Here is a 25,703-nt window from a genome sequence, read left to right as displayed (position 1 = left end):
TGAAAACCATCACGGAAAATTATAATGCCTTTGAAAGGTAACGCCATCTAGTGGAGATCAGTGGAGAACACCTTTAAGACAACTATGCAGAATTTTGTTGCTTTTTAATAATATTGCGCTTTACATACGCAAAGCGTAGCATTGTAATTTGTAAATGCTTGCTCAATAAAACAAAAGAAGTTTTATTTTGACATAAATTGTTACAGTAGTGATGTAATGTAAAAGTTTTGCACTGTTACGAACAAAAAGGTGTCACACTGATCACAAACTTCTAAATTAAAAGTTTTTGAATTAGAATATAAGTTTTTAAAAAACATAAATTATTATTTTTAATTTTATACATATAGTAACTATTGCTAAGTGGTTTATTTTTGCTATTAAAAAAATAAAGCCTAAAGTGTTTCTTGTACTTGTGTTGCACTGGTGTAGGTGGTGCAGTGTTTTCAAACAAACTTTTGTGCACCCACGCTATTTTTGCGACACTTCCGGAAGTTCCGGTTTGTTGTGCTAGCCGACATGGCGAACGGTTGTGTTGTCGAAGCTGGCCTGCTTTTGCCGCAGAACCGCGAAATGTAGATCCGTTCGCGCTTAATCGCCCCTACAATTTTTTCTCCATTCCTCTGCAGTGTGTAGACCATCTCTACAGTGCGACATGGCGACCAAGAAAAAGGCTCTTGAACTTCGCCGTAGCACAGCGGCGCAGTTTTTTATGGACGAAGAACAACAAGTCGAACAGAAGTCCACCACCGATCGGGTTATTACATTTCTCACTTACTTCACATGCCATTCAAGTTCGATCAGGGGTCTATGGACTGGAGCCTCGCATTATTACATATGCGCTTTGATGAGGACATGTTGCTTAACACATTATTTACACCAGCCAGCTTCGCAGGCGCTCGTGTGTACAGTTGCGCGGTTAGCGTGTCGAATTTGACACCAATGGTTCAGGATGAAAAGCAGAAAATTGGGCTATCGAAAACTGACGTAGTACTGTTTTGGATGTCGCGCTGTAATTGAGCGCACACCCTTCTTGTTCAAGGTGAAAAACGTAGCGCAAAGAAACGAGGACACAGAAAGACGGACAACACACGGCGCTTGTGTGTGTTGTGTTGTCCGTCTTTCTGTGTCCTCGTTTCTTTGCGCTACGTTTTTCACCTTGAAGTTATGAACCAACAAGCCCAAGCATATACCCTTCTTGTACCGTTACATTACGAAAGTCCCTTTTGTAGCTTCACTTTCAGCTGACGTCGCAAATCAAGTGCCGTGCGAGTTTGTTTAATCGTTCAGGAAGTGCCGCGCTTTCATCTGCGGACAACTCGAAAGAGTCATGTTCGCGCGATGTATATGGAATCTATATTAAAAGCGTCAGGACTACTCGACCGATGAATGCTGAGAACCTCGCGCGGCTGTCGCGTGGTAAATTTACTCGGTTTAATTAGATTGTCAGCGCGCTGGTGCATCGTGAAATCTCGTGGATTCCCCCTTTCAGGTTGTCGAATTGATCAACCATTCTGCGTTGCACCAAAGCATTAAAGATCATCAGAAAGTAAACAACCTGCGTCAAGTCCTGGAGCTCATCGTGTTCAAAGAGCCGGACCTCCTCGACAACTTTCTCGATGTGAGTGTTTTCAAATTTTCCTTGGTGCTTGGCGGAACGACAGAGTAGATTCGTAGGCAGGCACAGGTGCTTGCGCTCACTCGTTTTTTGGTGTGCGAGGTTCATTTGTACTAAGTGTTTGGAAGAACAAGTAGTCGAGAAGCTTCATGATGTCCACTGTCATCCTTCTGTCTTTCAAGTGGTGGTTTTCACACTTCCGTGTGGTCACTACCACCACTTGCACAACAAAAAAGTGTGGGATATCTTTAACAAAGTCTGCGACAAACGTTCCTCATAAAGGTTCAGCATTCACCAGTGTGCCAGTATCATAGTGATGTCGAAGGCTGCCAAACCGAAGAACATATGTGCAGCATGTAGCCTGATAAAATGTAGTTCCTCAATACAGTTCTTGTTCCACACTCATACAAAGCATTAAAATTGGATACTGTAAGTGAAGCAAATGTGATTGCAATAACTGGTACCATTCCTTCTGTTTGTAACTTCCAGGAAATGCTTGCATTCCAAAATGACAGGTCCTCAGAGGTCCGAAAGTTCATTGTTGGTTTTATAGAGGAGGCATGGTAAGTCTGTCGTTTACTACCTTAGTGGTTTTTAAAAAATTGGTAGATGTTGTCACTCATTACTATTGTAACAAATTTTTTCAGCAAAAGAGATCCTGATATCTTCCCAAAGGTCTTGGCCAATCTTCGCATGATGTTTCGTGATGAAGCTGTTGCAGTGCAAAAGAGAGTTATCCAGGCCACAACTCAGCTGTACAAAGTATGCTGCGTTTTTGAACTGACTTATGTCGTGCCTCACTGACATGTATAACAGTAGAATTTGTGCAATGCTAGCACCTATAGTTTTGCAGATATCGCACTGAAATTTGTCAGTAGTTAAAGCAGCTGAACATTTTTTTTTACTGGAAGCGCATTTTTTGCAGTGCTGCTGGCAGAGGACCTCGAAGCGGCCTCACTGCAGTACAATTGTGTGTCTTTGTAGAATTACACTAATTAAAATGGAAAGGTAAATATTACTGCTAAGAATAACTATGTCATGATAGTTACTATAATTGAGTACAACTCAAGAACGAAGGAGCCAATGCCCTCCAAAGGAAGCTGTCCAGTCAGTGACATCGCTATTAATCCCCTTGGACTTGTTAGCATGAAATCTAGGGGATGTGGAAGAGGAAAACCGTTTTAGCCACGGCTTAATCGGATTACCCACCGCGGCATGAAAATCGGTCGTCGCCTTTGACTGGAGGGCATCCTTTGAAAGGCATCTACTGCTTCGTTTTTGAGTTGTATTCACCTATATACATTTACGTCTAAATATTTATATTCATTTTGTGTATTTAATGCAAACATATAGGAACTAGGAATGTTTACAACATACACTAGCAGAATTCGTGTTCTTTGCCCCTGTATGGTTTGCGCCGCACAGTCAGGACGAGCATAGTAGATCATCTGGCATGAACTTGACTTCTGTGACTGAGATGTTAATATACTTTGGTGAAAAAGCTGTCGCGCAGTTATTTGAAGGAATACCATGCTTATTATCTGCCAGGTGGCGCTCAGGTGGATATGCCAAGCTAAGGAGGTTGATGATCTCATGGAAACCTCTTGGGAGTACATTCGAAGCCTCAAGAATGACATTGTGGCTCTTTTAGATTGCGATAATGATGGGTGAGCCTTTACTCTCTCATTTGATTGAGAATTTGTTTGGCTGAATTCTTAATTCAGATTTGTGTGTGAATGGAGAGGAACAAATAAAGACAGACAAAGTGCACGTTACATCTTACAGTAGACAACTGCATCTTTGATGCATTCTCGATTTTACCTGATAATGTGTTGAGTTGTGGGGTGAAATCTAAGTAAGATTTAATGACAAGATAATTTGTTTGTGTGAAAATGACTTTCTTACTTTGAGAAGTGAAAAATTTCTGGTGAGCATGTTTAAAAGGCGTTTTTCTCATCTCAAGGTCACTTACTACTATTTTCATTGCTTCAGTAATTTTTTTCATGGCATTTTCATCTTGTTGAGCAGTTAGTATTCGAAATTTGCGCGGACGAACATAATTGTGCATGACGTCACCTATGTGAGGCAGTGCTGTGCCATTAGCAAAATAAGATGTCATGTTATGAACATCCTCTAGGTGTCGGTGCTTTCAAACATGTTACAATGTGGAATCTGTTCGGACGTTTGCGCTAGTTGGTGAATGATCATGATGGAAACCTGTGCAAAAAAGAACAAAACGCGAAGGCAAGAGGGGAGACACCACCACTGTGCTTGTGGTCTCTCCCCTCTTGCCTTTGTGTTTTGTTCTTTTTTGCGCTGGTTTCCATCATGATCGTGGGTGATTTACTTGCAGGGAGGCCTCGACCCCTTTTACTTGTGTCCATGCTCCACCAGCCGGGTTTTTGTGCAACTTTTATTATGAACACTGCAACTTCTTTTCTTCTGACTTACGTAGTCCGGGTTGTGCCGGAAAATTCTGCTAGTACCATGCTGTTTATTGGAAACCTTTAAAAAAAAAAACAGCAGAAGTGCATCTTGGCACCCATTCCTGCCTTTTGCACATGCAAATATTTTAAAAAAGAAGGCAATTTTTTTTTCATGCTGTCATTTGTCATCTCCATTTCAGTATCCGCACTCACACAATCAAGTTTATGGAAATGCTAGTCATCCTGCAAACATACCCGGTGAGTGTTTCACCATCAACTAAATGTGTGCTCAAAAAAACTGCCTTGATGTCACCGCCACAATTTGCTTGTGAAAATGGGTGGCATTGGTGGTGACACCTGTATTAAATTTTTTTAACCCTTTCTGGCTTATAAAAGCTCAGTTTTCAGTGAAAGTGTGTTCTTTTACACCTGTCTAGGTGTATTTCACACACTTGCAACAGGAATTATTTCATATCCTTTTTCTCTTTTGGCAATTACTTGAAATGCAGGATGGTGACAGTCCAAAGAAGGCTGCAAATGATTTCGCTTTGGACGATGTGCCGTTGACACTGAAGTTCATTAAGCCACGCAAGCTGGAGGAAGAAGCGAAGCAGGTCTTCGATGCACTTGTTGTCTTTCACGGTACACCACACATCTCAAGGTAATCTTTTAGATCATCTCAGAACACTCTATGGGCAGTTATGAATTTGGTTTAGGCTTTTTGCTGTCTAACTTGAGGCGTGCATTCGATAGTACTAACCGTATCAGTGTTAGTGACATGCCTAGTGAGAAATTAGCAAACTACTCATTAAGATGAGTGCCTCCACACACAGCATATGGTTGTTACCAAAAAACTGTCAGCTGCTAGTGACGATTCTCTTGTGTTCGCACATTCTGGGTGCATGCCGTGGAACTTCACAAACCGTGGTAGTCTGATTAAAGTTTTGCTCTGGAGTATTGTCATTACCTTACTACTTGCAAATGCGTTTCACCATTCAAGTGCAGTGTGCAGTGCTGACAGTAATGATTTAATAGCTTTTGCCATTTGCTATTTTAGAGGAGAATCTGAAGTGTAAGCCTTCTGTGAGCATTGTATATGTTGAACTTATCATAACCCTCTTCTCCGTGTGCGCTTTTTTCTTTTCACTTATTCAGCATCAACTTGATGACGTGCATGCAAGCTCTAGTGCTTATTGCAAAGCACCGGTCAGAGTTCATGTCAAGGGTCATCCAGGCACTGGAATCCCTTCATGGTGAGTGGAATCTGTGCACTGAGAACTTCTGCCACCAAACCCACACTTTCAGGATTAAAATCGTGCAGTCATTAACACCTTCTCTATTGTAAATAAGATATACTGACTTGTGCAAGGTGCATTGATATATCTGGACAGGGTTTCGTTTTTCATGGATTAAAACACAGAGTACAAACAAGGGGGAAGGCTGAAAAATTAGACTTACTGGCTGACTGTGCATTGCACTTAATAACTTGAGAAGACAGCAGTTGTTTTGATTAGTAGCATTTTGCTTGTTTTTATTTAGCATTGTGTTGGTCATGATTACGGTCATGTGAAAGAAGGAAAAGGGCCAGTAATTTTGTTACAACTGTTGGTAAAATTGCCCTTGCAAGGAAAGTAGTAATAGGCTTCCAACCCTGTGATTTTAAAATGCAACCCCATTTAATCCCATGCTATACAGCATGTTGCAACAGTGTATTGACTTTGTCTAGGTTAGTGTAGTCTAGACCTAGCTGTAGGTCACTGATGTTTTTGCCGACTTTCAGCTAATCTTCCTCCGACTTTGGCCAAGTCCCAAGTGAGCAGCGTACGAAAGCACCTCAAGGTATGAACATCTTTTTGTTACTCTGACAGAAATACTATCATTTTAACGTTGTCTCTTAGAGATTCCATGCTTAATGCCAAACAGTTGTGGGTAATGTTTTCTATTTTAATGTTGACTAACTGAAGGGTCTAGGCAAAAGCGGGTCTGACTGGTATCCTCTATGCTTTTTGTGCACAGCTCCAGCTCCTAATCCTCATGAAGCACCCGGCCGCAGTTGACTATCACACCCAGATCAGCACTCTTCTCACTGACTTGGGGGCGACACCACAGGAGGTATGGTGCCTGTTGTCTACTATAAAACATACTTATAAAATATAATACTCTGTAAAAAAGCATCTCGTACCAGAATGTAGTCTGCCTTGTGCCACTTGTACTTATCTTAGTTGTACTATTTTTTTTAATTTTGCCTTTTAAAATGTATTTAGATCATCATCATATCTGCTTGCTTTGTGTGTGAAGCCACACACTGGTTCAGCATTCACAATGGCAGCATGTAGAGATGTGTCATTAAATGAAGTGGCACGCATCAAAAACACGATTTCAGTTCAACCAAGTTTAAGCTTGAGACAGGAAACAATAGCGCCTTCAAAGGCGAACGTGACGGAACAGTGACGCACGACAGGCGCTCATTGTCTTTGAAGGCACTATTGTTTCCCATCTCAAGTGGTATGCACCATCTAGCCCAAATGGTAGCTTTTCTAAACCAGTTTAAGTTGTTTTGCTTCAGCTGTGGGGATTAACTGCTCTGTTGCCTCAGTAGAGTTTGTCCACTTCGATCGTCTGCGCCTTGATACAAAGTCGTGTGAATATGTCTGTACATATCTTGTTGGCATCTTGTATATTAGAACTCATTTAACATGTTCACTGCGTCATGGATCACCGATAGGCCATGTTGTGTATTTATGCTATGCGGCTACAAATATTGTCACGCAATGAAGCCTTGGGACAACTCAGATTTTAATGTGATAACAATAAGAGGCTAGTGTCGCAGAAAAGCTGGCATCGTCAGCATCTGTTGTTGGTATCAGCTTTGGCATTATTGATTATGAGTGAAAAATTCCACGAAAAATTTCCTGAAAAGCAACCTAGGTGCAGGTGACCCACCTTGGTCATGTGACCTTGTGGCGTCATCGCAGCCTGCCCACCGGATTGTGAGCAAACTGCCAACCGTGCCAGGTGGCAGCTAAATTGATAATCGGTTGCGAGAGGTTGCTCGGGAAGAGCAGCAGCCTGGGTCTCGCATACCCCACCAGTGGCAGCACCTGCCATCGTAGGGCAGTGGCGCATTGCTTAACTGCTGTACCACTGCGCCAAGAGCGGTATGAGGACTCCCAAGGAACTATGAATGTTAAGTATAGAATGACCAATTCCACATAACGCTGTTGCATCATACTGTTCAGGCGAAGTTTAAGTTTGCCTTCCAATTTTTTCAAACAGCTGTCGAAACGCACACATGCAAAGCTGCTATTGCCATGTGTTGGTGGTGCAAGGAAACTGTCTTAGTCAGTGGCTCACTGATGGGTCATGCCACACCCAAGGAAATTTAAGGATGGCCCAGCGGATGCAAAGGGATCAGGACTCCAAAAATCAGTGCTGCAGTGGACTTATCAGTATTATAATTATTCAGCAGCCGTAAGCGTCATTTGAAAGGTATTTTTTGGAATAATATGGTGAGCACATTATCATCAATGGAAAGATGCGTTTCTCGGCAGAGTAGTAAATAATTTCAAGAGCTTAAATGGAGGACCTTTGAAGACGGAGTGAGTTTTAGATAAGCATGTCGAGACATGCTCGCTGCACTGAATTTTGCTTCAAAAATTATTAATTTTTAATTCATTCTGTTCGGCATGGCTATGGTGTTGCAGATATCAAGGAGCATGCCCAAACCTGAGGAGCTTAAGAAGCGGGCACGTCTTATTGAGGAGGGCACGGTAGCTGCAGCTGGAAATTCGGTGGCTCCGCCGAGTGTCAAGCGTATCAAACTTGAGGTGAGCCTTTTCTTCCTTTATTCTCTAGTGTACCTGTGTTTCATAGATTGCACCGCATTTGTGTGCTTGGCTGCTGTTGGGTAACTTTGATCTTGCCATATGGTTAAATGATTGCATGTTATGCAAGAACTAGATTGAAATTAGTATGACAATTTGTTGAGCTGTGTTGCATTCACTGTATCTTAGTTTGAAATTAAGTGCAAGTTTTTTTTAGATTTAAGTTCAGTGTCTGAATAGCGAGAGCTCTTATGATATCTGTCTAGTATACCCTGTAGCTCCGGTAATATAAATGCTGACTAATTATTGAAAATGTTGCAGCATAGCATGCACATCATCAAGTAGTAATTGCCTCGGTTTATTCTCACCATACCCTTGTGCCAGGTGCTTCAAACTTTAACTGGTGTTTTGTCTCGTCTCTGAGCGGCTTGTTTCCATTGAAGGCTGAAGAAGAAGAGGAAGAAAAGGAAGAGGAAGACACCGCCTTGCCCATATCAAAGGCAGCTACAAACACAGCCATTGACATCACCGCTGAAGATTTGGTGCCGCGTCTGACGACTGTGAATGTCACAGACATAGTTCTTGTGAGCATGGTGAGTGGTTGCGTCATTGCTCTGAGTGAAAAGTTTGTCTTTATCTGCCACTGCATCTCCCCGTGTCGCCGAGATGAATCGTATTTATGCTACAGCGACCTCTACCACCATACTCACAACCTTCTAGGAGAACCCAACTTTTCGATGACCTTTTGGGCCATGCACACAAGAGGCAGAGAATGCGGCGGCAGTGAACGTAGAGAAAGCACTCAAAGAGCGGAGTGGAGTTAGGAAAGGAAAGGAAAGAAGGGTGAACAGGCACAGGACTGGACAGCACGAAATGCGTTGCAGCATTAGAATAGCAATGACAGCAGCTGCTGTTGCTGCTTGAGAGACTGCGTGCGTTAGTGCGTTCGATGTTGTCAACGCTTGAAAATGCCAGGATCGTGACTCCTTAGTAGTGTGGGCTTGTCTTTAAACTCGCAGAAATGCTAAACAGCCTAGGTTTGCAGTCGAATAATTGGTGCCCCTGGGGGTACAGTAGACTTCTTCAGTTGCCCCCTTGAATTTATTTTATTGTTCACTCACTGTGACATTGACTGCCAAATGACTGTTTAACTCCACTGGTAACTTTGTGCAGGCATGTAGTATACTGAACTGTGTGTAGTCACTTACATTTCATTCCTCTCTTTAGCTTTCGCTGCCAGAAACAATGCCAGCACACTTCCAAGCATCGTACACTCCTATCGCCGTGGCTGGCACGGAGACCCAAATCAAGCATTTGGCAAGGCTTATCTCGACACAGATGACTGCAGCAGGCCTTGGGAAGGGAGTCGAGGAGATGATGGTCAAGGCCAAGGTGAGAGCGTTGGCATAAAAAAAAAAAAATGTGCATTAATAAACGTACACTTGAAAGAAAGTGCAGGTAATTCTAAAATAGCCAGACATTTAAATTATTTTCTTCTCTTTGAAATGCCAATTCTTGTCTGTGTATTAATGTGTGCTTAGTTGATCATGATATCAATGAACCAGATAGAACCAGATAGGGGGGGGGGGGGGGAATGGTTAGGAAGGGAGGGAGTGAAAGAAGAAAGGAAGAATTAGGTGCCGTAGTGGAGGTCATGGAATAATTTCGATCACCTGGGGATCTTTAACCTGCACTGATATCGCTCAGCACAGGGGTGCCTTTTGCGTTTCGCCTCCATCAAAACATGGCCGTCGTGGTCGGGTTCGAACCCGGGTACTCCGGCTCAGTAGCCGAATGCCCTAACCGCTGAGCCACCGCGGCGGGCCGTGCCATGGTCCAGCACCCTTTTCTTTCTTTGCTGTTACACCGCAGATAATGTTCAGACATTTGCATTACTTACTCGTAATTGTCCTGTTGTTTATTTTATTTTCTAGCTATAAACAGTTTAGCACGGCACTACAACACAACTGCTAACATGCTGCGACTGGTCTTCTGTTTGTTTACTTTTTTTAATTTTTAGGAGCAACAACAGCAAGACGAAGAGTCGATGCAGATAGAGGAAGCAGCGCAGCCGAAGCAGACAATTCAGACTCTCCTAGGTAGGCCACGTTTGGCATTCTATTCACTCTCAAAACTTTGCGTCATAGGAGAAGTTTTGCAAGCTGGTGATGTTAGCAGTGGATATACTGATAAATGTTGCTGTGAAGCATTGTTGTGTTTGTTTCTCATTTCCTTTGTTTTTGGGACTCCAATCAGGCACTAAGCAAAGACCAAAAATAAAGTAATGCTACAGAGCTTTGCAGCAGTGTGTTCAAAGTTTTTTTTTGTGTTTGTGTGCTTTGAAATAGTGTTTAAGAACATCCTCAGGTGCGACCATGATCAGCCCTAATCTTGCACTGCTCTGCTGCATTAAAAAATGCAGTCAGCTGCTGTAAAACATTTCTAAAGCTCACAATAAGTGTTGCAAGTTCAGCTTGTTGCAGTGCTTGTAGCACTTTCTGCACATTTTGGCGTATGATAATTTATTATAGTGATATCACTGCAGCAAATGCTTTTGCATCGTTTAAGAAAGACCTCATCTCAATTTTTTAGCTGCGAGGTAAACAAAAAAAAAGAAACAAGTGGTTTGAGAATTCGTGAACACTGTTGACCTTTTGCCAAGTAGTGCTGTGCTGCCAAAATGACACATCACAGAACAAAATGCACTTGTTAAAAGCGAAACAAATCACTTTTAACAAGTGTTTTGTGAATAGATACCAGCACATTTCACATTTGTTTGTCAGAAGTTTTTTTTGCAATTTGTTTCTAGTTTTTCTTCTCGCATGTATTTGTAGGTGGTACGACGACAGATATCAAGAAGAAAGAGGCAAAGAACACGGTCCTTTTCCCCACTGGCTTCGAGGTAGTTTTTATTTTTTGCTTATATTCTTGTGCTTTTATGTTCTTTTTCTTGCCTTGGCTGAAAGTGTTTTTCAAAGGCATGCTTTATGAGCATTTTTTTTAGCTTTTCTCTTTTCTTTCTTTAACTTATCTTCACTGTCAGGCAAAGAGCCGAAGGCCCCGACAGATGAACTTGTTGGACATCACAAGGCCTCTGACGGAGGAAGAAACCACACAGATGCTTGTCTTTACAGTCCGGAGAATTCTTGTTGTTGGTCGTGATTCGAGTAGGTGCATGGCATTGGCTTGCATTACCGTATTTTTCCGCCGCCCCTCTAGCATATTTCTGCTTGCTTACCACGTTTTATTTTTCTTACAGAGGCACACAATACCAGCATATCACCGGTAAGCTGGTTTCTTGTCTGCTGTTCATGAATAAGTCAGGTCTTGCAATAATGCAAGAGAAAATAGTTGCTGCACACGCACAGCTGCTGGACCTTCAAAATATGGTTACTGTGTCTTGTACTGCGCGCATTTATTTTCATTGCTGTGTCAGTTTTGAATTTGTTAAGAAGGGTCTTGCGCGTTCTTTTTTCAATTTGAAAAGAGAGTGGCCCTCGGTGTTAACATGACTGCTTTTGGAATATGTACCTCCATAATTCATCGCTGAAAAATCTGTATCGCCTTGCATTTTGCCATGACAAGAATTATGATAAGAACAACCAGTAATGGGAATTATGTGTAGAAGGAGGCTGAGACCTAATGAAATGGTCATTTTCATATGGAGGTGTTTTGTGCCTAATCTGGTGTTTTTGTTTAAAAGATGCTACATTTGGTTACAGTAAAGTGGAAGTAAGGTTTTTGGCTTTCACTTATTGATCTGGGAGCATTCTTTTCAATGTTGTTTCTCTTAGTCATATTTAATTAAGGCTAGCCAACTAACATTAGAATTGCTGGCGAGAAGTGAAAGGCTTGTATCGGAAAGTTTAGAAACTGCTGGTAACTTCATCTATGTAACAGCAGCTTTGTTCTGAACATTTCAGTTCGCACTCGGACCAATGTTTGCGAAACTTATTTTCGCTACTGGGGGGGTGCCTGTTTTAAATGTTGTCTACCTTGCGGCACACACGTGCTGGTTGTCGGCACAGCATGCTCCGATTGGTGTAGCTACAGCAGTCGCTGTAAACGCAGTCTTTTTCACCTTCAGAGTTTTTAGGGCTTTCACGAGGCCGTCGAAGGCACATTTAATCTTTCACTATGGCTTAGTGGGTATGAGCTCAAGGATGCAGACTCGAATCCCGTCATCGATGGCCGTAATTTGATGGAGACAAAATGCAAAAACGTCTGTGGGCTGTGCAGTGTCAGAGTGCGTTAATTAAGGAACCATAGGAAGCCAAAATTAATCCAGAGCCCTCAACTACGGTGCAGCTCTGGGACATTGAAATCATGATGCCACGTATCTATTATGAAAGCCCATTTAGAATTAAGATGCGACTTTGCAGGTTGTGCTGTTCGGTGCTTGCTTCGTGGAAACGGAGTACTCCTGGTGCACTAAGTGACTGCCAGCGGTACTGCTGGAATTTTAGTCTTACTAACATGGTTGAACGTGGTTCTTAACTTGTTTGCACTTCTGCTGTACTAATTAACGTATGTAACATTTGCTTTAAAGGTCTAACCTTAACGTTGCACTTTAGGACCTTGTTCTGTATTTTTCTCATAGGCTTGTTATGCCCACTGTTAATAAAGATGAACGTTGAAGTGCAGCAATGTAGTAATAGTAAATCTTGGCTCTTGTCGTGCGGAACGCCCTGTTAAAATTATTAGCTTTCAATCTTAACACATGTTTTGTGGGCTTGATTACATTTAATTTGACTTGTCACCTGGTTTGTGTTACTTTGCTCTTTAGGTCCAAGTCAAGATTCTTGCTGGCCTTGCTACACAGTTTGGAGGAGAAATCAGTGCCAGTAAGTTAAGCCCCCTCCTTTGCGTGCATTGAAACCCGCATCAAGTGGACTTGAGTGTGCATGAACATTTGAGTCACTGAAATATCCATTCGAGCTGTTAATTTAGTGTGGAGCTGGTTTATGAAACACAGGCTCTTGAATTTTGTTGTTATGAGAAAGTTTAGTTCCCAGCTTTATACCACTGAGTATATAATGCATATTTTATTTATGAACTGTATCTTCCATATGAATCTGAGTTCCTAATTTGTTTTTTGTTTTTTGTGGACTTGCAGAAAAATGAAAATTAAGAAAAAGATTAGAAAAGATTCTGTAGCTTTTATTCATCCCAGGATGAAGAAATGACATCAGGAATAATAACTGGTTCTACAGAATTCACCCTTCAAAGCAGAAACTTTATGCATTGGGTAGCTGAGCGACAGAAAAGCAGCGATTGACACAGCAACATTTCTTTTTGCATGCTACAGAGGAGCACGAAGTTGCATGCTGCTATGAGTTCATGCTTAGTTTACTGGGATGCTGCGATGCAGTGGCATATTTGCAGTCAGCTTTCTGCACTTGGGAATCGCAGTGTAAGACACTTCGGTTCTTTATACATAGAATGGTGTGTGGTCTCTTCTTCCGCAGTGTTGAAGGAGTACATCTTGGAAGACCTGCGCGCCCATGTCGACATTGCCCTGGCCTGGCTGTATGAGGAGTATGCGCAGTTGCAGGGCTTTCTGCAAGGGGGTGCCGTGGGCCCGATGGAGAAGAGCGCCAGCAGTGACTCGTACGTCCACTGCCTCAACGGCCTGCTCATGGACATCTTGCACAAGTGTGAGCCGCGGGACCGAGACGCGTGAGTTTTGTTGGCTGCTCCTTATGACACTTACAAAGGGCTCTTCTTAGCCTAGCTCAGGTGTTCTCAAAGGGACACTGAGGACGAGAAGAAGTTGGCCTGCATTGATAAGCTACCGCATTCTGATCGCAAAAAAGACCGTTTGAGCTCAAAACAGGGCCATTATAAGCTAAAAAATACTAGAAAATACAAAAAATCTAAACAAATTACAGGTGTCACCATGACCGACCAATTTTGGAAGTAAAATGCATGCGTCAACAGTTTAGATTGGCTGGTGGGAAGATTTTTAAATCCAATTCTTTAGCCAATAAGTGTGTCTTTTGCTGCCGAACATACATCAGCATAGCCAGAAAGAAGCTGTAGGCTGTAGTAATTACAAGTGTTTTACATCAATGAGGCTACACATTTGAGGCTTGAAGAAAGGTTGCTTTTGATGACTTTGTCAGACCTATACAGGGCTGTTCTAACTTTTGGTCCCATTCATTGCATTGGACTGCCACGTCAAATTAGCACTGAAAGAAAATGGGCCATTCCAGAAATTGGTTGCACTGCACCTGGTTCCACTATTCTATGTAATCAGTTGGTATACTGCGGACTGTTTCCAAAACTAATCATGCCAGAATACAACCTATGTTCAACCGTTTAGCACTCTAGATCATGGGCTCTGTACCCACAGGTGAACTGGGCACATGTTGAATGCAGCGTGGAGATGTAGCACATGTGAGCAAAAATTTCAGCGCACCTTTAATATATCCAGGGCCATCTATACATGCAGTTAATGCTTCTCTTTATGAGACAGACGCTGAAGCAAGAAACAAAGAAGTTTTGTATATTTGATACAGCTTCTCCTAGTGCTGTGTAAATCCTTTTCTTTCTCTTTTTCTTTTTTTTCAGATTGTTCAGCCGCTTCTTCTTGGAGATACCATCCATCACATCAGATGCGCTCATAATCCTGAAGCAGTACTGCCAGAACGAGGTAAGGAGAAGCACTGTACATCCATCCGTGTTCTTTGGCATGAACGGATGCCATTTGTCGAGCAAGCCATATTGGAGCACATATAATTGCAGGTTGTTGGGATGGTAATGTATGTGCAAAAACATTTCAGAAGTGTCGGGGAAATTCAACGTGTGGTAAAAGTGTTTAATACCTACAGTGTACTGGTCTGTACTGAGCAGAAACGTTGGGTAATTTAACTTGTTAAGGGCACTGTGTTGCATTAACTCGGTCACAGACTAGGCCATGGCTCGTGTTATGTTTAGTCTTAAGCCTCATTTCAAATTCATCGCATGGTATTTTGGTCTTCTAGTTGTCTTGGTAAATCCACATGTTACACTGAGGGATGCCAGCTATCATGTGTGAGAAAATTTGTTCTGGAAACCAGCAAGGCACTAGAATGTTAACTCTCAGGTGCAGGTGGAAGCAAACAACCAGGCTGTACTATTTCACTTCACTAGAGTAGAGCAGTTTTCCTTCTGTGTAATGAGTATCACTGCACAACTTGTGAAATGTGTTTTCATCTGAAATTTATTCAGTCGGTGATCAGTTAAGGCTTTCCTTCGGGTTACCACATTCCCAGGTGACAGTGACCAATGGCTTGTCAATCCTGCGGTCTTTGGTGGACTACCGACCTCCGGGTCAGCTGGAGTACCTGCAGAAACTGCTTGAACTGACAGTATCACCAATCCAGGAAGTGCGTCTCCAATCTGCCAAGCACGCCAAGCAGCTCCATGAGCGTGGCAACTTCCGGCCTATCATCGAGGTAAAAACCCATATCTTCCTTTCTTCAGAGTGTTTATTTTTTCTTTTTCGGCCATGAAACTCTCAGTTGTGGCACCTTGCATGTTTCAAGAAGCGGATTGTTTTAGGCAAAATTGAACACCTGAGTAAACAAGAGAAATCTATAGAGGATAAGGCTGGCTTTAGAACAGCAGCCATTAAAGCTGGCACCTTATATATTGTACGAATGAGCTGCAGTGAAATTCAGCTGAGTATTTCTATCAGCAATATACAGTAAACGCTCGTCAAATCAGAAATCCAAATAACTCGAACTACAGTCGCCGACCGATTTTTCAGACTCGGCGGGACCCAGAAAATGGCTCGAATAATCGAACAGTCCAAAAAATTCATGAACTTAAAAAAAAAAACTTTTGTGCAAAAAAGCCAGCTTTCAAAATCGCAAAATTCGCCTCTCACCATGTTTCATTCTTAAGCGATTATATTAGACTGTATCTGAGCCATAGTCATGCTTTCGTCTTGTCCGCACCAGCTCACGTCACGCTACCAGACAGTGTGACGCGGCTGCCAACAAAGTCATGCCGCAGGCGATTCACGCGTTGCACGAAGCAAGAACAGCCGGTTTACATGGGCAGCGGTGCACGCGAAGACTGAGAGGTAGCCCACGGGAAGACTGCTCGCGCCTCCGAATGCACTCCCCCCCATTCCCGCATCTGCTGTCCCGCTGTTTCGTTTTCAATGTATTGATGCACTTCTTATAGGCCATCGGGATGGCGTTGAAGAACAAATTCAAGCCTATCCAAGGCAGTCTAATTCACTCCGTCAGCACCTGCTGACTCCCTTTAAATCCAAGATGGCGCCTTTCACAGCAGCAAAGAACAGGCTGGCTGTGACAGTGATGCTCACTTGCATCTATATTCAGCCGAAATAACACACTTTCATTTGAAGAACGATCTCCTGCACAGTATTGTTGGCACCTATTTTAGTCCGAAAAATCGGAACTTTTGGACCCCACACAGTCCGAAATATCAGTTGTGAAAATATACAACCTCCTCACATGTGACAGGGCCGCCTATGATAGGCATGATGTGGTAGCGCTAGAGCTCCATGTGTTGCACTGTGAAGGATGCGAGATGCCCTTACGATTCAGGAGCACTTCTGCTTCGCCACTTCCAACAGTAGTCATTATGCATGCAATAAAGCATTGATGGAAACATGGAATTTCAACCGTCATTGCTGCGCTGTTCTCAGCTAAAAAGCAGACGCCCTTTGCCCAGATTTTCATCGAATGAATTTGCCATGATGCAAGCAATTCTTGGCAGTTTTTCCTGGCTTTGTCGATAATTCGAACATTTTTCCGGTACTTGCAGTTTGAAGTAACGAGCTTTTACTGTACAACATTGCCATCGGAAATAACAGAGCTATATTTCTTTACTTAGTGCCAGGTGGTGCTTATTTACCAACTGCACATATATTCTTCTTACACATCCTCTTAATGATGCATAGGCAAGTTTTTTTAATGTTTTTAAATTCTCATTTGAATTGTTTTGTCGGCCGCACGTTTGGAGCGTGGTCTTGTGTCATGATTGGCCCAGGAGTTTTTTTTTTTTTTTTTTCGAGACGATGCCAAGGTTATATTTTGTAAAAAGGCCAGATTAGCCTTTTGTGGTTGTGCCTTGGGAGTCTAGAGTTAAAAACCTTTTTTCTATTTTTAAGACCTTTGTTCTTGGCTCTTCCCTGAAGTTGGTTTGTAAAAAACTACTGGTTTACAAGCTTAAAGGAGCAAAGAAGTGTTTTTAGTGCCTTAAAGCAGCCACCAGAAGGCATAACTGACATGAATTGTTGGCACCATTGCATAGGCAAAGCACTCCCTGGCGGCCAGACCTTTCTCTCATTTGTCCTCAATGTAGAAAGGCGGGCTGTTGGCCTTGGTAAATAGAAGAGGTAGTATAGGGCTTGTTGTACGAGAAAGCAGACTTGTTAGAGTAGAAAGGTGGTCTAGTTGGTCCTTTTTTGCTTGTCCTTCGTGTGTCTCCTTCTTACGTCCCATCTAATTATGCACTGAAAAAATGCCTTCGAAATGCCCTCTGAACCACATTGGCAGGACTTCGCCTTGATGTACCTGAGGTATCTTCTAGAACCTGCACCACCACAGCACTTGTTCCACAGCTGTCCAGGTGAGTTTTTCGGTCCATATCCACACTAGAATATACGTGCTTGCTTCTTGAAGACATTGCAGCATGTTCGTTTTGTTTAGCAAATAAATTTTGTCAGGCATTTGCGCTCGTTACAGTCTGTGTGTGACGGACGTGCTTGTGGTACGGCTGTGAACTAGCATTTAAGGAACCCTGAGGGCAAGTTGCAGTTCGTCCTTATCGATAAAACTAAATGGCATAGGTATCGGCAAGACTGGACGTTATTCACAAGTGAACTGCAGTGATGTTAATACAGTTCTTTTTTTTTGCAAGAGATCTTCGAGTCTAACTTACGCTGCTGTTTACTCTGAAACGGTGATCATGGAGCCCTTTTCTTATTGAAATCACAAGATTGAATTCAGTAGAGGGAAACAAAAAAAAATGTTTTATTTTTAAATTCAGTTTTCTCAGCAATAAATATGTCATTTACTAGGAACAAACGTCAACAGAGCCACAAAAACCCAGGCAATCGATTTTTACTAAAACAAAAATTTGGTTATCTTATCTTCAGTGTCCCTTTAATGTGTGACCTCTAACATTTATGACCAGCAAGAAACAACACAGTGTTATTTTTACTTTCATAGCAGTGCAAGCTGTTGTGTTAAGTTCGACTTGCCAGGTTTTTTTTTTTTACTTCGTTTTTGTGTGGTGAAACCCAGCATCATGTTAAGCTGTGGGCAGGCCGACAAGTGGTATGATACAGTTATTCTATTTTTTTTTATATATTTCTTGTTCACAAATGTGTACCTTAAGTTTTGCTCTATTCTTGTTTCCCAAAAACTCTCACTTTGGCTGTGATAACAACTTATTGATGAACTCGCCATAATATTGTGCGTATTCTCCATGGGTTTCCACCAAGTACACCAGTGTGCTGAGATAATGGTACACATCAAAGAACCCTGGGTGGACAAAATTAAGCATGGCCCATGTACCGCAGTGTTGCTTTGACATCTCCACTGCTGAATCAGCTATTCAATCAGCCAATTTGTTTAGAAGTTCCACACCACAGCATCTGTTTGTACCTGATGGGATGTAGCTATGTGGCTGGCTTACTGGGCTCATTTACATCGAGCTGTGCTATTTTGAAACAATATCAAATTCAAAATAAATGAAAGCTGCTTCTCAGGTCTCCTGTTGAAAAAAACTATCACAGGAGGATGAGACAGCAGGAAGGCAGAAGTGAAAAGTGTGCTCACTATCATCGGCAGAGATTGCGTGGAACAAGCCCACCACCACATATGTGTAAACTTATTTCTGTTTGGGCGCTGCTAGCTCGTGCTGTGGCTGTTGAATTGGCTCACGTTTCCTTTCGGTATCATTCCATTTGATTCATGTCAGCTGAAGTGCCCGATGCTTCACTTTCAAGTTTTGGTCTGTGCGCAGTTTGGATGGAGGACCAGACCAAGATCTGTATGCAACTGTACATAAACCTTCTGCCCGTCAACCACAAGCTCATCCACGAGTGAGTATCTCCACCCATGCGTCTGTGCAATGCTCTGGTCACTTGAACTCAAGTTGTTATAGACTCCCATATGGTCCCGTATACTTTGCATGGGTGAAGCAAGTTGTAAAGTTTGGTCCTTCAGTTTGCTAGTTGCTTGACTAAAAAATCAAGCTTACATTTAGTTAAAGCAGTATTTTTTTGCCTCCTTTCTTGTACTCAAAAATGCTTGTGACACCCCTCCACATCTGTTTAGTGCTCAACTGCCTGGGCCATATTCTGGAATGGTCACTTTGGTGGCACTTTCTGATTCCACGTCACTAAATGCATCGCCTCGTTCCATTGGTGTTGGCTTGAAATTGTCATGTTTCATGTTCAGCACATCAAAGGCAGTTCTTTGTATGGCGAGGGTGGCACACAGTCACTGACTGTGTGCCAGACACTGCCAGTAATAGTTTGCCAGTTTGTAGTGGCCAACTTGGCTGACAATGCTTTTTATTTCTTTGTTTTTTCCATGTAGCCTTGCGGTTGTCTACGTTGGTGCCATTGCTGAAATCAAGAGGACCATTCTGCGTGGCCTTGAAGGACCGGTACAGTTTTTTTTTGTTGACTGTCGTTTCTGTCCTTCAGCGATTAACTTAGGTGTCCAAACTTTTTTGTGCCATGTGTGCTGACCAGTGTTCTAGTTGTCTTCCTTTCATTATATTGTTCTTTGTTTTCCTGTCATAATGTTATCATGTGAGCATTCTTGTTTTGCACATGTAAATGCAGGTCAAAGGCATGGGCATGTCATCTCCCGAGTTACTGCTCCTGGTGGAGAATTGCCCGAAAGGAGCTGAGACTCTCGTCACTCGCATCATCCACATTCTCACTGACAAAAGTGAGGCTACACAAATTTTTATATATCCTATTTATTATACCCACATTTTATTCTCACTGCCTGGATATCTGATTGGCAACGTACTCAAGGGAACAGCACATAGTTCATTTCATATATTCAAGTGCTAGTGATGAATGCTGTGAAATTAGGCAGTGCTAATCTAATTACTTTTAAGCTAACTTTTTAAAACATATCAGGAGTACTGAACATACTTTTTATTGGTGAAAAAGAAATATATTGTTTGTATGTTAGTTGTGAACGTTATACCGTTTACTGCTTCTATTTTTCAGCTCCACCATCATCTGAATTAGTTGCCAGGGTCAGAGACCTTTACCACAAGCGTGTGTCCGATGTGCGGTTCCTCATTCCAGTGCTGAATGGTCTTTCTAAGGTACGGTTTTGTTTGGTACCTGTGACGTGAAATAGATCTTCTTGCATCGTGCTATATTTCGCTAGAATCGGCTTGTGTTAGACAGTTGTTTGAAGAAGTGGCTAAAAATGACATGAGAGGAATATTCATCTGTCCTTTGTTGAGGAACCTCTATCAGCTTGCTGGGATGTGTGCTTACTTGGGAAAAAAATGTGATTATTTACCTTTCTGCAAGCCCCATTTGTTTAAGAAACTAATTTACCGGGCAGCACCAAATGTGGTATGCATTGGTGGCTTATTTTGAGAAAGAGTAGTGAGGTATTAAAGGAGTAAGGGGGTGGGGACTAGCATAGCATCATATGTCTTAGAGCTTGCTGTGCAATGTCAGGACTCTCATTAGCTCAAACTTCAAGGGACCAGTGACTTTTATTTGAATTATCAGAAGTGGGCCTTACTTAATGTGATTGAAGACTCTGTGTGATTTGCTGCATAGATATCTATGCAAATAGTTATAAGCATTAACCCAAAGTAAACTATTGGTGAAAGGCTGTGATATCTTTACTTAGCCAGCAGTGTCTAACTGGTTCTAGCTGGTCGTGTGGTTAAAAAAAAAAGTTATACCTATTTTGCACTTGTTTCCCGGTGGAATAAACGCATGTAAATTTGGATTGCATGGAACTGGGAAGAATGCCGAAATTATCAAAAGTTGAATTATCAAATTGCCCCTAAAAACATTGCCAAAAATCGCCTTGCATTATAGCAAATTTAATAGGTGAAAAATGGGCAGTGGTCGTGTGCTTCTGGCTAGTAGCGGTGGGGGGGGGGGGCACTGATCAGAACAATGATTTTTTGTAGTTCTGTCAATGCACACTGTCGGGAGTGCTAAAGCAGAAACATTCCAAAATGACAAGGGCTTTCGCGGCCTTTTTCAAGATGTGACATGGTATTGTGTAGCCTCTCACAAGTGGCGGCTGCATCCATGTGAGGATTTCACATCACAAAAATCATGCAGCTCATAATGCATGCGCAGTTTTAACAGTTTTAACATACGAGAAGAACCATGGGGATGGAACCAAAAGGAACTCACATAAGTGCCAGAAAGGCAAGATGCCTTCTAAAAAGAAAAAAAATTTTGAATGAAACAAAAGTGGGAGTTTTCAGAGTTTGATTTATCACAGGTCTACTGTGTAATGTCAGTTGAGCAAGTGTGGTACAAATATGAATGGCTAGCTGAATAAATTGTGAGCAGGTGGAGCCTCATGTCCTTGTTTAATGTTTACAGAAAGAAGTCATAGCAGCCCTACCCAAGCTCATCAAGCTCAACCCCATTGTTGTGAAGGAAGTTTTCAACCGGCTCCTCGGAAGCCATGGTACAGAACATCTTCCTTTCTCTCTTTTTGTTTTTATTCCTTCTTTCGTTACACACGTGCAACGTCATGGGCCGTGCTTGCGCAGTGTTGCTTTCTTGGAACTAATGGTGCTTTTGTGTCGATTTTCTACAGCCCGTCCAGCAAGATACCGTAAGGAATCCCTGTCATATGACAGGTGGTTAGCTATGTTAGCAAAGCCAGGACAACTTGAAGTCAGGGGGAAATTTGTGCATGCTTTTATGCCGCTCCTCTCTTCCTGTTTCCAGTGGAGTCGGCATCCAACTTCACAAGCCCAGTGTCTCCTGCTGAGCTGCTTGTGGCCCTGCATAACATTGATCCTTCCAAGTGCGATGTCAAAACAGTCATCAAAGGTGTGCCTTTTCTGTTCAAATTTGTTAACTGGAAATCAAAGCCTGGTGTAATCGCCGAGACAGCTTTCATCTTAACTCCCAGCACGTTGTAGATTTAAGTGTGCATGTGCAGAGGTACCTTACAGAAATGACGTTGTTGACATCTTTGCTTTTGGTGTTGTTTTTCATTTTGGTCACAGTACTGTGTCTCGTCACAACAGCACAGCCACAAATTCATATTGCATACCGTATAAACGCATGTAAGGGCGGCACCCGCGTATGGGCCGCACCCAAACTTTCCACACGACCCACGCAGCAATAGCCTTCGAAATGCACACGCCGTGGCCTCCGAGATCACGAGATCAGCTCTGGCTGTGAGCAATGGCGCGCTTGATCGCGGAGGCGACACATGGGCACAGGAGCTTCCAGGTGTGGCCCATGGATGGCGCTAGAGGCCGGGCTCATTATCATCATCGTCAACTTTTTCCTCCACCGTGAGCTCCCACCAGCTCTCGGTCTGTGCACCGCACTCAAGCGAGAGATTGTGCAGGAACGCTTCTATGACAACTCCCTTGTCAGTGCACTACTCTTCGAGGCTCAAGCGAGGGTGCTGCGCACGAAGTGGCAAGCCCGGATTACCGGCCAGGTCAATGCGGACATCACGTGCACAATATGTGGGCAGGAAGAAGATACGATCGAACATGTTGTTCTGTTATGTCGACCACTCCACCCTTGCCATCTGAGTGGATGTACCGTTCCGCAAGCGCTAGGTTTCGACTCAGGTCAGCCGACAGAGGGCAGAGCGACCGATAGCGCGGTGAACGAGCAAGAAGCCATATCTAAGGCCAGGGCGGTCAAAACAACAGAACGCTGCCTTGAAAATTGGAATAGGCTCAAATGATAGGTGGTGGTGACGACACGGCAGCACAGACTTTGGTGTAACGTTTGCCCGTTATAAAGGGATAAGCCCCAAAATCCAATTCAATACAATCCGTTTTGTGGCTGTCAAAGGCATGGGATTTGTGGTTCACCATAATTGTGGCTTTCGTGTGCTGCCGCCGAGTGTTGTAGTTTTAGCAGTTTTAGCAGTTTTAGCACGATGGGCAAGCACCTTAATAGCTACACACGGCAAGCGTGCAGCGGGCAGGAAATTTGACGTGGCCGAGAAGTGCGTCCGACAGTGGTGGAACCAAAAAGGGTGCATTGAGGAACACAAGCTGCAAAAAGTGCGCTTTTCGAGGCAAGCCGTGCAAGTTTCCCGAACTGGAAGAAGAGCTGCTCAACGGCTACACGTTGACAGTGGACGTGCCACACGACTTCTTGTGGAATGAGCGTACACCAGAGCAACCAGAGCACAGCTAGGGTGGCTAGAACTTTTTAGCGCAGCACCAGCTCGGAGTCAGAATACACTATGAGTAGTGATTGAATGTAGAATAAATGCCGCTGATTTCGTAATTGGTGTGCTTTTACTTAAAAAAGAAAAAGACTTTTTTTTAGAAAATCGCGTGTATGGGTCACACCCCATATCTGGAAAAAAAAGTGCGGCCCTTACACGCATTTATACGGTAGTTATCATTAGCTGCCTGGTTGCACTCACAATGTGCGAGAGGACGTCAAGAGAGGACGTCAAAAATTACTCATGGTCACCATTGGGAAGTGAATGGCAGTGTACCCTAGCCTTCGTGGCTCTGTGGAGGAAATTGCCTTTACTTCACCACCAAAATTTGCTTGTGAAAATGGTCAGTGTTGGAGACCCCAGCATTTCTATTTGTTTTTTACTTTTACAATTATAACGGCTCCGTTTTGAATGAAGGTAGTCTCTTTGTCATTAAAATGCAGTGATCTGTCAATACAGGCCACCTTCAGTAATGTCCTCCGTATCCGTTTAATTGTGTGGACACTTCAAATTTTCATCTAATGTATGCGACGTGAAATTCATGGTGCTTCATTATCTGGTGGTCTCTTGAGTAGTCGTTGAGAATCGCCGTTGCCATCCTTTTCAGCGACATCTCTCTGCTTTGCGGAGAAGCATGTCTACACGCAAGAGGTCCTGGCCGTGGTGATGCAGCAGCTGATGGAGCAGAGCCCCCTACCCACACTGCTCATGCGAACGGTCATCCAGTCACTGAGCCTTTACCCAAAGCTCATGGGCTTCGTCATGAACATCCTGCAACGGCTGATCATCAAGCAGGTGCGCTATGTGCTCTTTTTATACAGTAAAAGCTCGTTAATTCGAACCCCGATTATTTAAAAAATCCGGATAATTCGAACTGCTGACACAGTCCCGGCCAATGCCCATATAAGTTTGTGGCTTCTCATGCTTGCTAATTCAGACGCTACGGATCTCGCACCAGTTGAATCAAACGGGCTCCTGCAAGGAGGCCGTGTCTAGGTATGACCGGCACGGCACACAGTCGTCCAAATAGCCCTACTCAAGGCTGAATTCCATGCAGCAGAGTCAATCAATATCAGTATTTTATTTCTTCGTCAGGAAAAGATTAACGGAGGACGAGGAGGGCTCTAAGAAAAAGTGGAAGTTTCCACTTGATGAGCTTCGAGCCCGGTACCTCCGACAAGCTTGTGCACCTCCGACGTGTGCACAATGGCAGGCATGATGACAAATAGACGGCTCCGTCTCCAAAGCCATAACACTTAGTTTTGGTTTCATTTTCCTGAGCTTGCGACAGCCCACAGCAGCCAGTCAGTTGAGCCGAGCTGCGCACAAGTTCAGGCGCTGATTGGTGTGTCTCGCTAGTCTTTTTCTACCTCCATTTTTTTTTCCCTCGCATCGGCGCTGCTGAGCGTTTCCATCCACATGTTTCTTCCGTTCATCGAGTGTGCTGAAACTGCATGCTCATTGCGTGCCGTTCACAGTTTGTGGGGTGAAGCCTCCCCACACACGGCGCTGCCACTTGTGAGATGTGCGACGTAGTAGCGGTGGGAGCTCCATCAATAAAAATGGTCATTGTCATGCCGTTGTCCTCTCAAAAGTAAATATCCATTGTCCAGTCATTCACCAAATAAATTTACTGTGATGCAAGTGGTACTTGTGGTTCTTGTTAGTTTTTTTCAGTGTCATGCGATAATTCGAACATTTTTTCTGGTCCCTTGAGGTACAATTTAACGTGCTTTTACTGTACAATGGACTGTTGTCATCTGACACTGTTAATTCAAACTTCAGGTGTATTTCAGTATAAGGTTTGGTCCTGGGAACATCAACCGTGTTAAAATTGATCCACCATGCGATTTGAATGAATTAATCAATCTCCTTCAGTTATCGAGAATCAACTGTTCTTGCTTTTTGTGGGAAGGCACTACTCCACGGGGTCTATCCAGCTCATCGAGTTTGTGTGAGGCTTGACCTTCAGGGACACCTTGGCCATACAATGAATAAATAAAATAAATAAATATTGCCACGGCTTGGATTTGAACCCGCAGCGGCGCGAACAGATCGGCTTCGCTGGCCACTGCACGAGGGCACTATGCTATCACCGCAAAAGATCACGCCTTGTGTTGAACTGCAACACACACTCGCACTGTGCATTGCACATCATCATCTTCATCAACCAATACTACTATCAAACTAACATACACATTCTCGTGCTCTGCATTGCACATTGTCGTCTTCATCAGCTAATACTACTATCAATCTAATATCGCCAGATGTGCCGATGACCCAGCAAAGCAAAACCATGAGCCAGCCATGCTAAGCACATGCTTTTGCACATCTGCTCAGTATAGCTACATTAAAACCCTACCACGTTTTTTGATAGCTTTGCGTGCCATGGGCTGTTGCTGATGGTCCAGTGCCTGCACAG

At 43.1% G+C, this 25,703-nt stretch overlaps 1 protein-coding gene across 2 annotated transcripts in view; it reads left to right on the top strand.

The window, feature by feature from the left end:
• The first annotated feature begins 481 nt into the window (after positions 1-481).
• Positions 482-25,703, top strand: part of Sym (symplekin scaffold protein) — a 34,292-nt gene continuing 9,070 nt past the window's right edge. For both annotated transcript variants that reach the window (XM_077666613.1, XM_077666614.1), the window contains exons 1-29: positions 482-754; positions 1,490-1,618; positions 2,105-2,178; positions 2,263-2,377; positions 3,164-3,282; positions 4,242-4,299; positions 4,551-4,702; positions 5,197-5,294; positions 5,822-5,880; positions 6,058-6,153; positions 7,746-7,868; positions 8,309-8,458; positions 9,093-9,257; positions 9,886-9,964; positions 10,700-10,767; positions 10,909-11,032; positions 11,125-11,150; positions 12,652-12,709; positions 13,334-13,544; positions 14,439-14,520; positions 15,122-15,304; positions 17,384-17,456; positions 18,858-18,936; positions 19,436-19,505; positions 19,687-19,795; positions 20,086-20,186; positions 21,448-21,535; positions 21,802-21,906; positions 23,889-24,076. In XM_077666613.1, the coding sequence (XP_077522739.1) occupies positions 653-754; positions 1,490-1,618; positions 2,105-2,178; positions 2,263-2,377; positions 3,164-3,282; positions 4,242-4,299; positions 4,551-4,702; positions 5,197-5,294; positions 5,822-5,880; positions 6,058-6,153; positions 7,746-7,868; positions 8,309-8,458; positions 9,093-9,257; positions 9,886-9,964; positions 10,700-10,767; positions 10,909-11,032; positions 11,125-11,150; positions 12,652-12,709; positions 13,334-13,544; positions 14,439-14,520; positions 15,122-15,304; positions 17,384-17,456; positions 18,858-18,936; positions 19,436-19,505; positions 19,687-19,795; positions 20,086-20,186; positions 21,448-21,535; positions 21,802-21,906; positions 23,889-24,076 (3,084 nt within the window). In that variant the 5' untranslated portion in view covers positions 482-652. The remainder of the gene's footprint in view (positions 755-1,489; positions 1,619-2,104; positions 2,179-2,262; positions 2,378-3,163; positions 3,283-4,241; positions 4,300-4,550; positions 4,703-5,196; positions 5,295-5,821; positions 5,881-6,057; positions 6,154-7,745; positions 7,869-8,308; positions 8,459-9,092; positions 9,258-9,885; positions 9,965-10,699; positions 10,768-10,908; positions 11,033-11,124; positions 11,151-12,651; positions 12,710-13,333; positions 13,545-14,438; positions 14,521-15,121; positions 15,305-17,383; positions 17,457-18,857; positions 18,937-19,435; positions 19,506-19,686; positions 19,796-20,085; positions 20,187-21,447; positions 21,536-21,801; positions 21,907-23,888; positions 24,077-25,703) is intronic.

This window comes from Amblyomma americanum, chromosome 5 (genome assembly GCF_052857255.1).
Source record: "Amblyomma americanum isolate KBUSLIRL-KWMA chromosome 5, ASM5285725v1, whole genome shotgun sequence".
NCBI lineage: Eukaryota > Metazoa > Arthropoda > Arachnida > Ixodida > Ixodidae > Amblyomma > Amblyomma americanum.
Note: the sequence above shows the minus strand (reverse complement) of the source record. Positions and strands in the feature narration are given on the sequence as shown.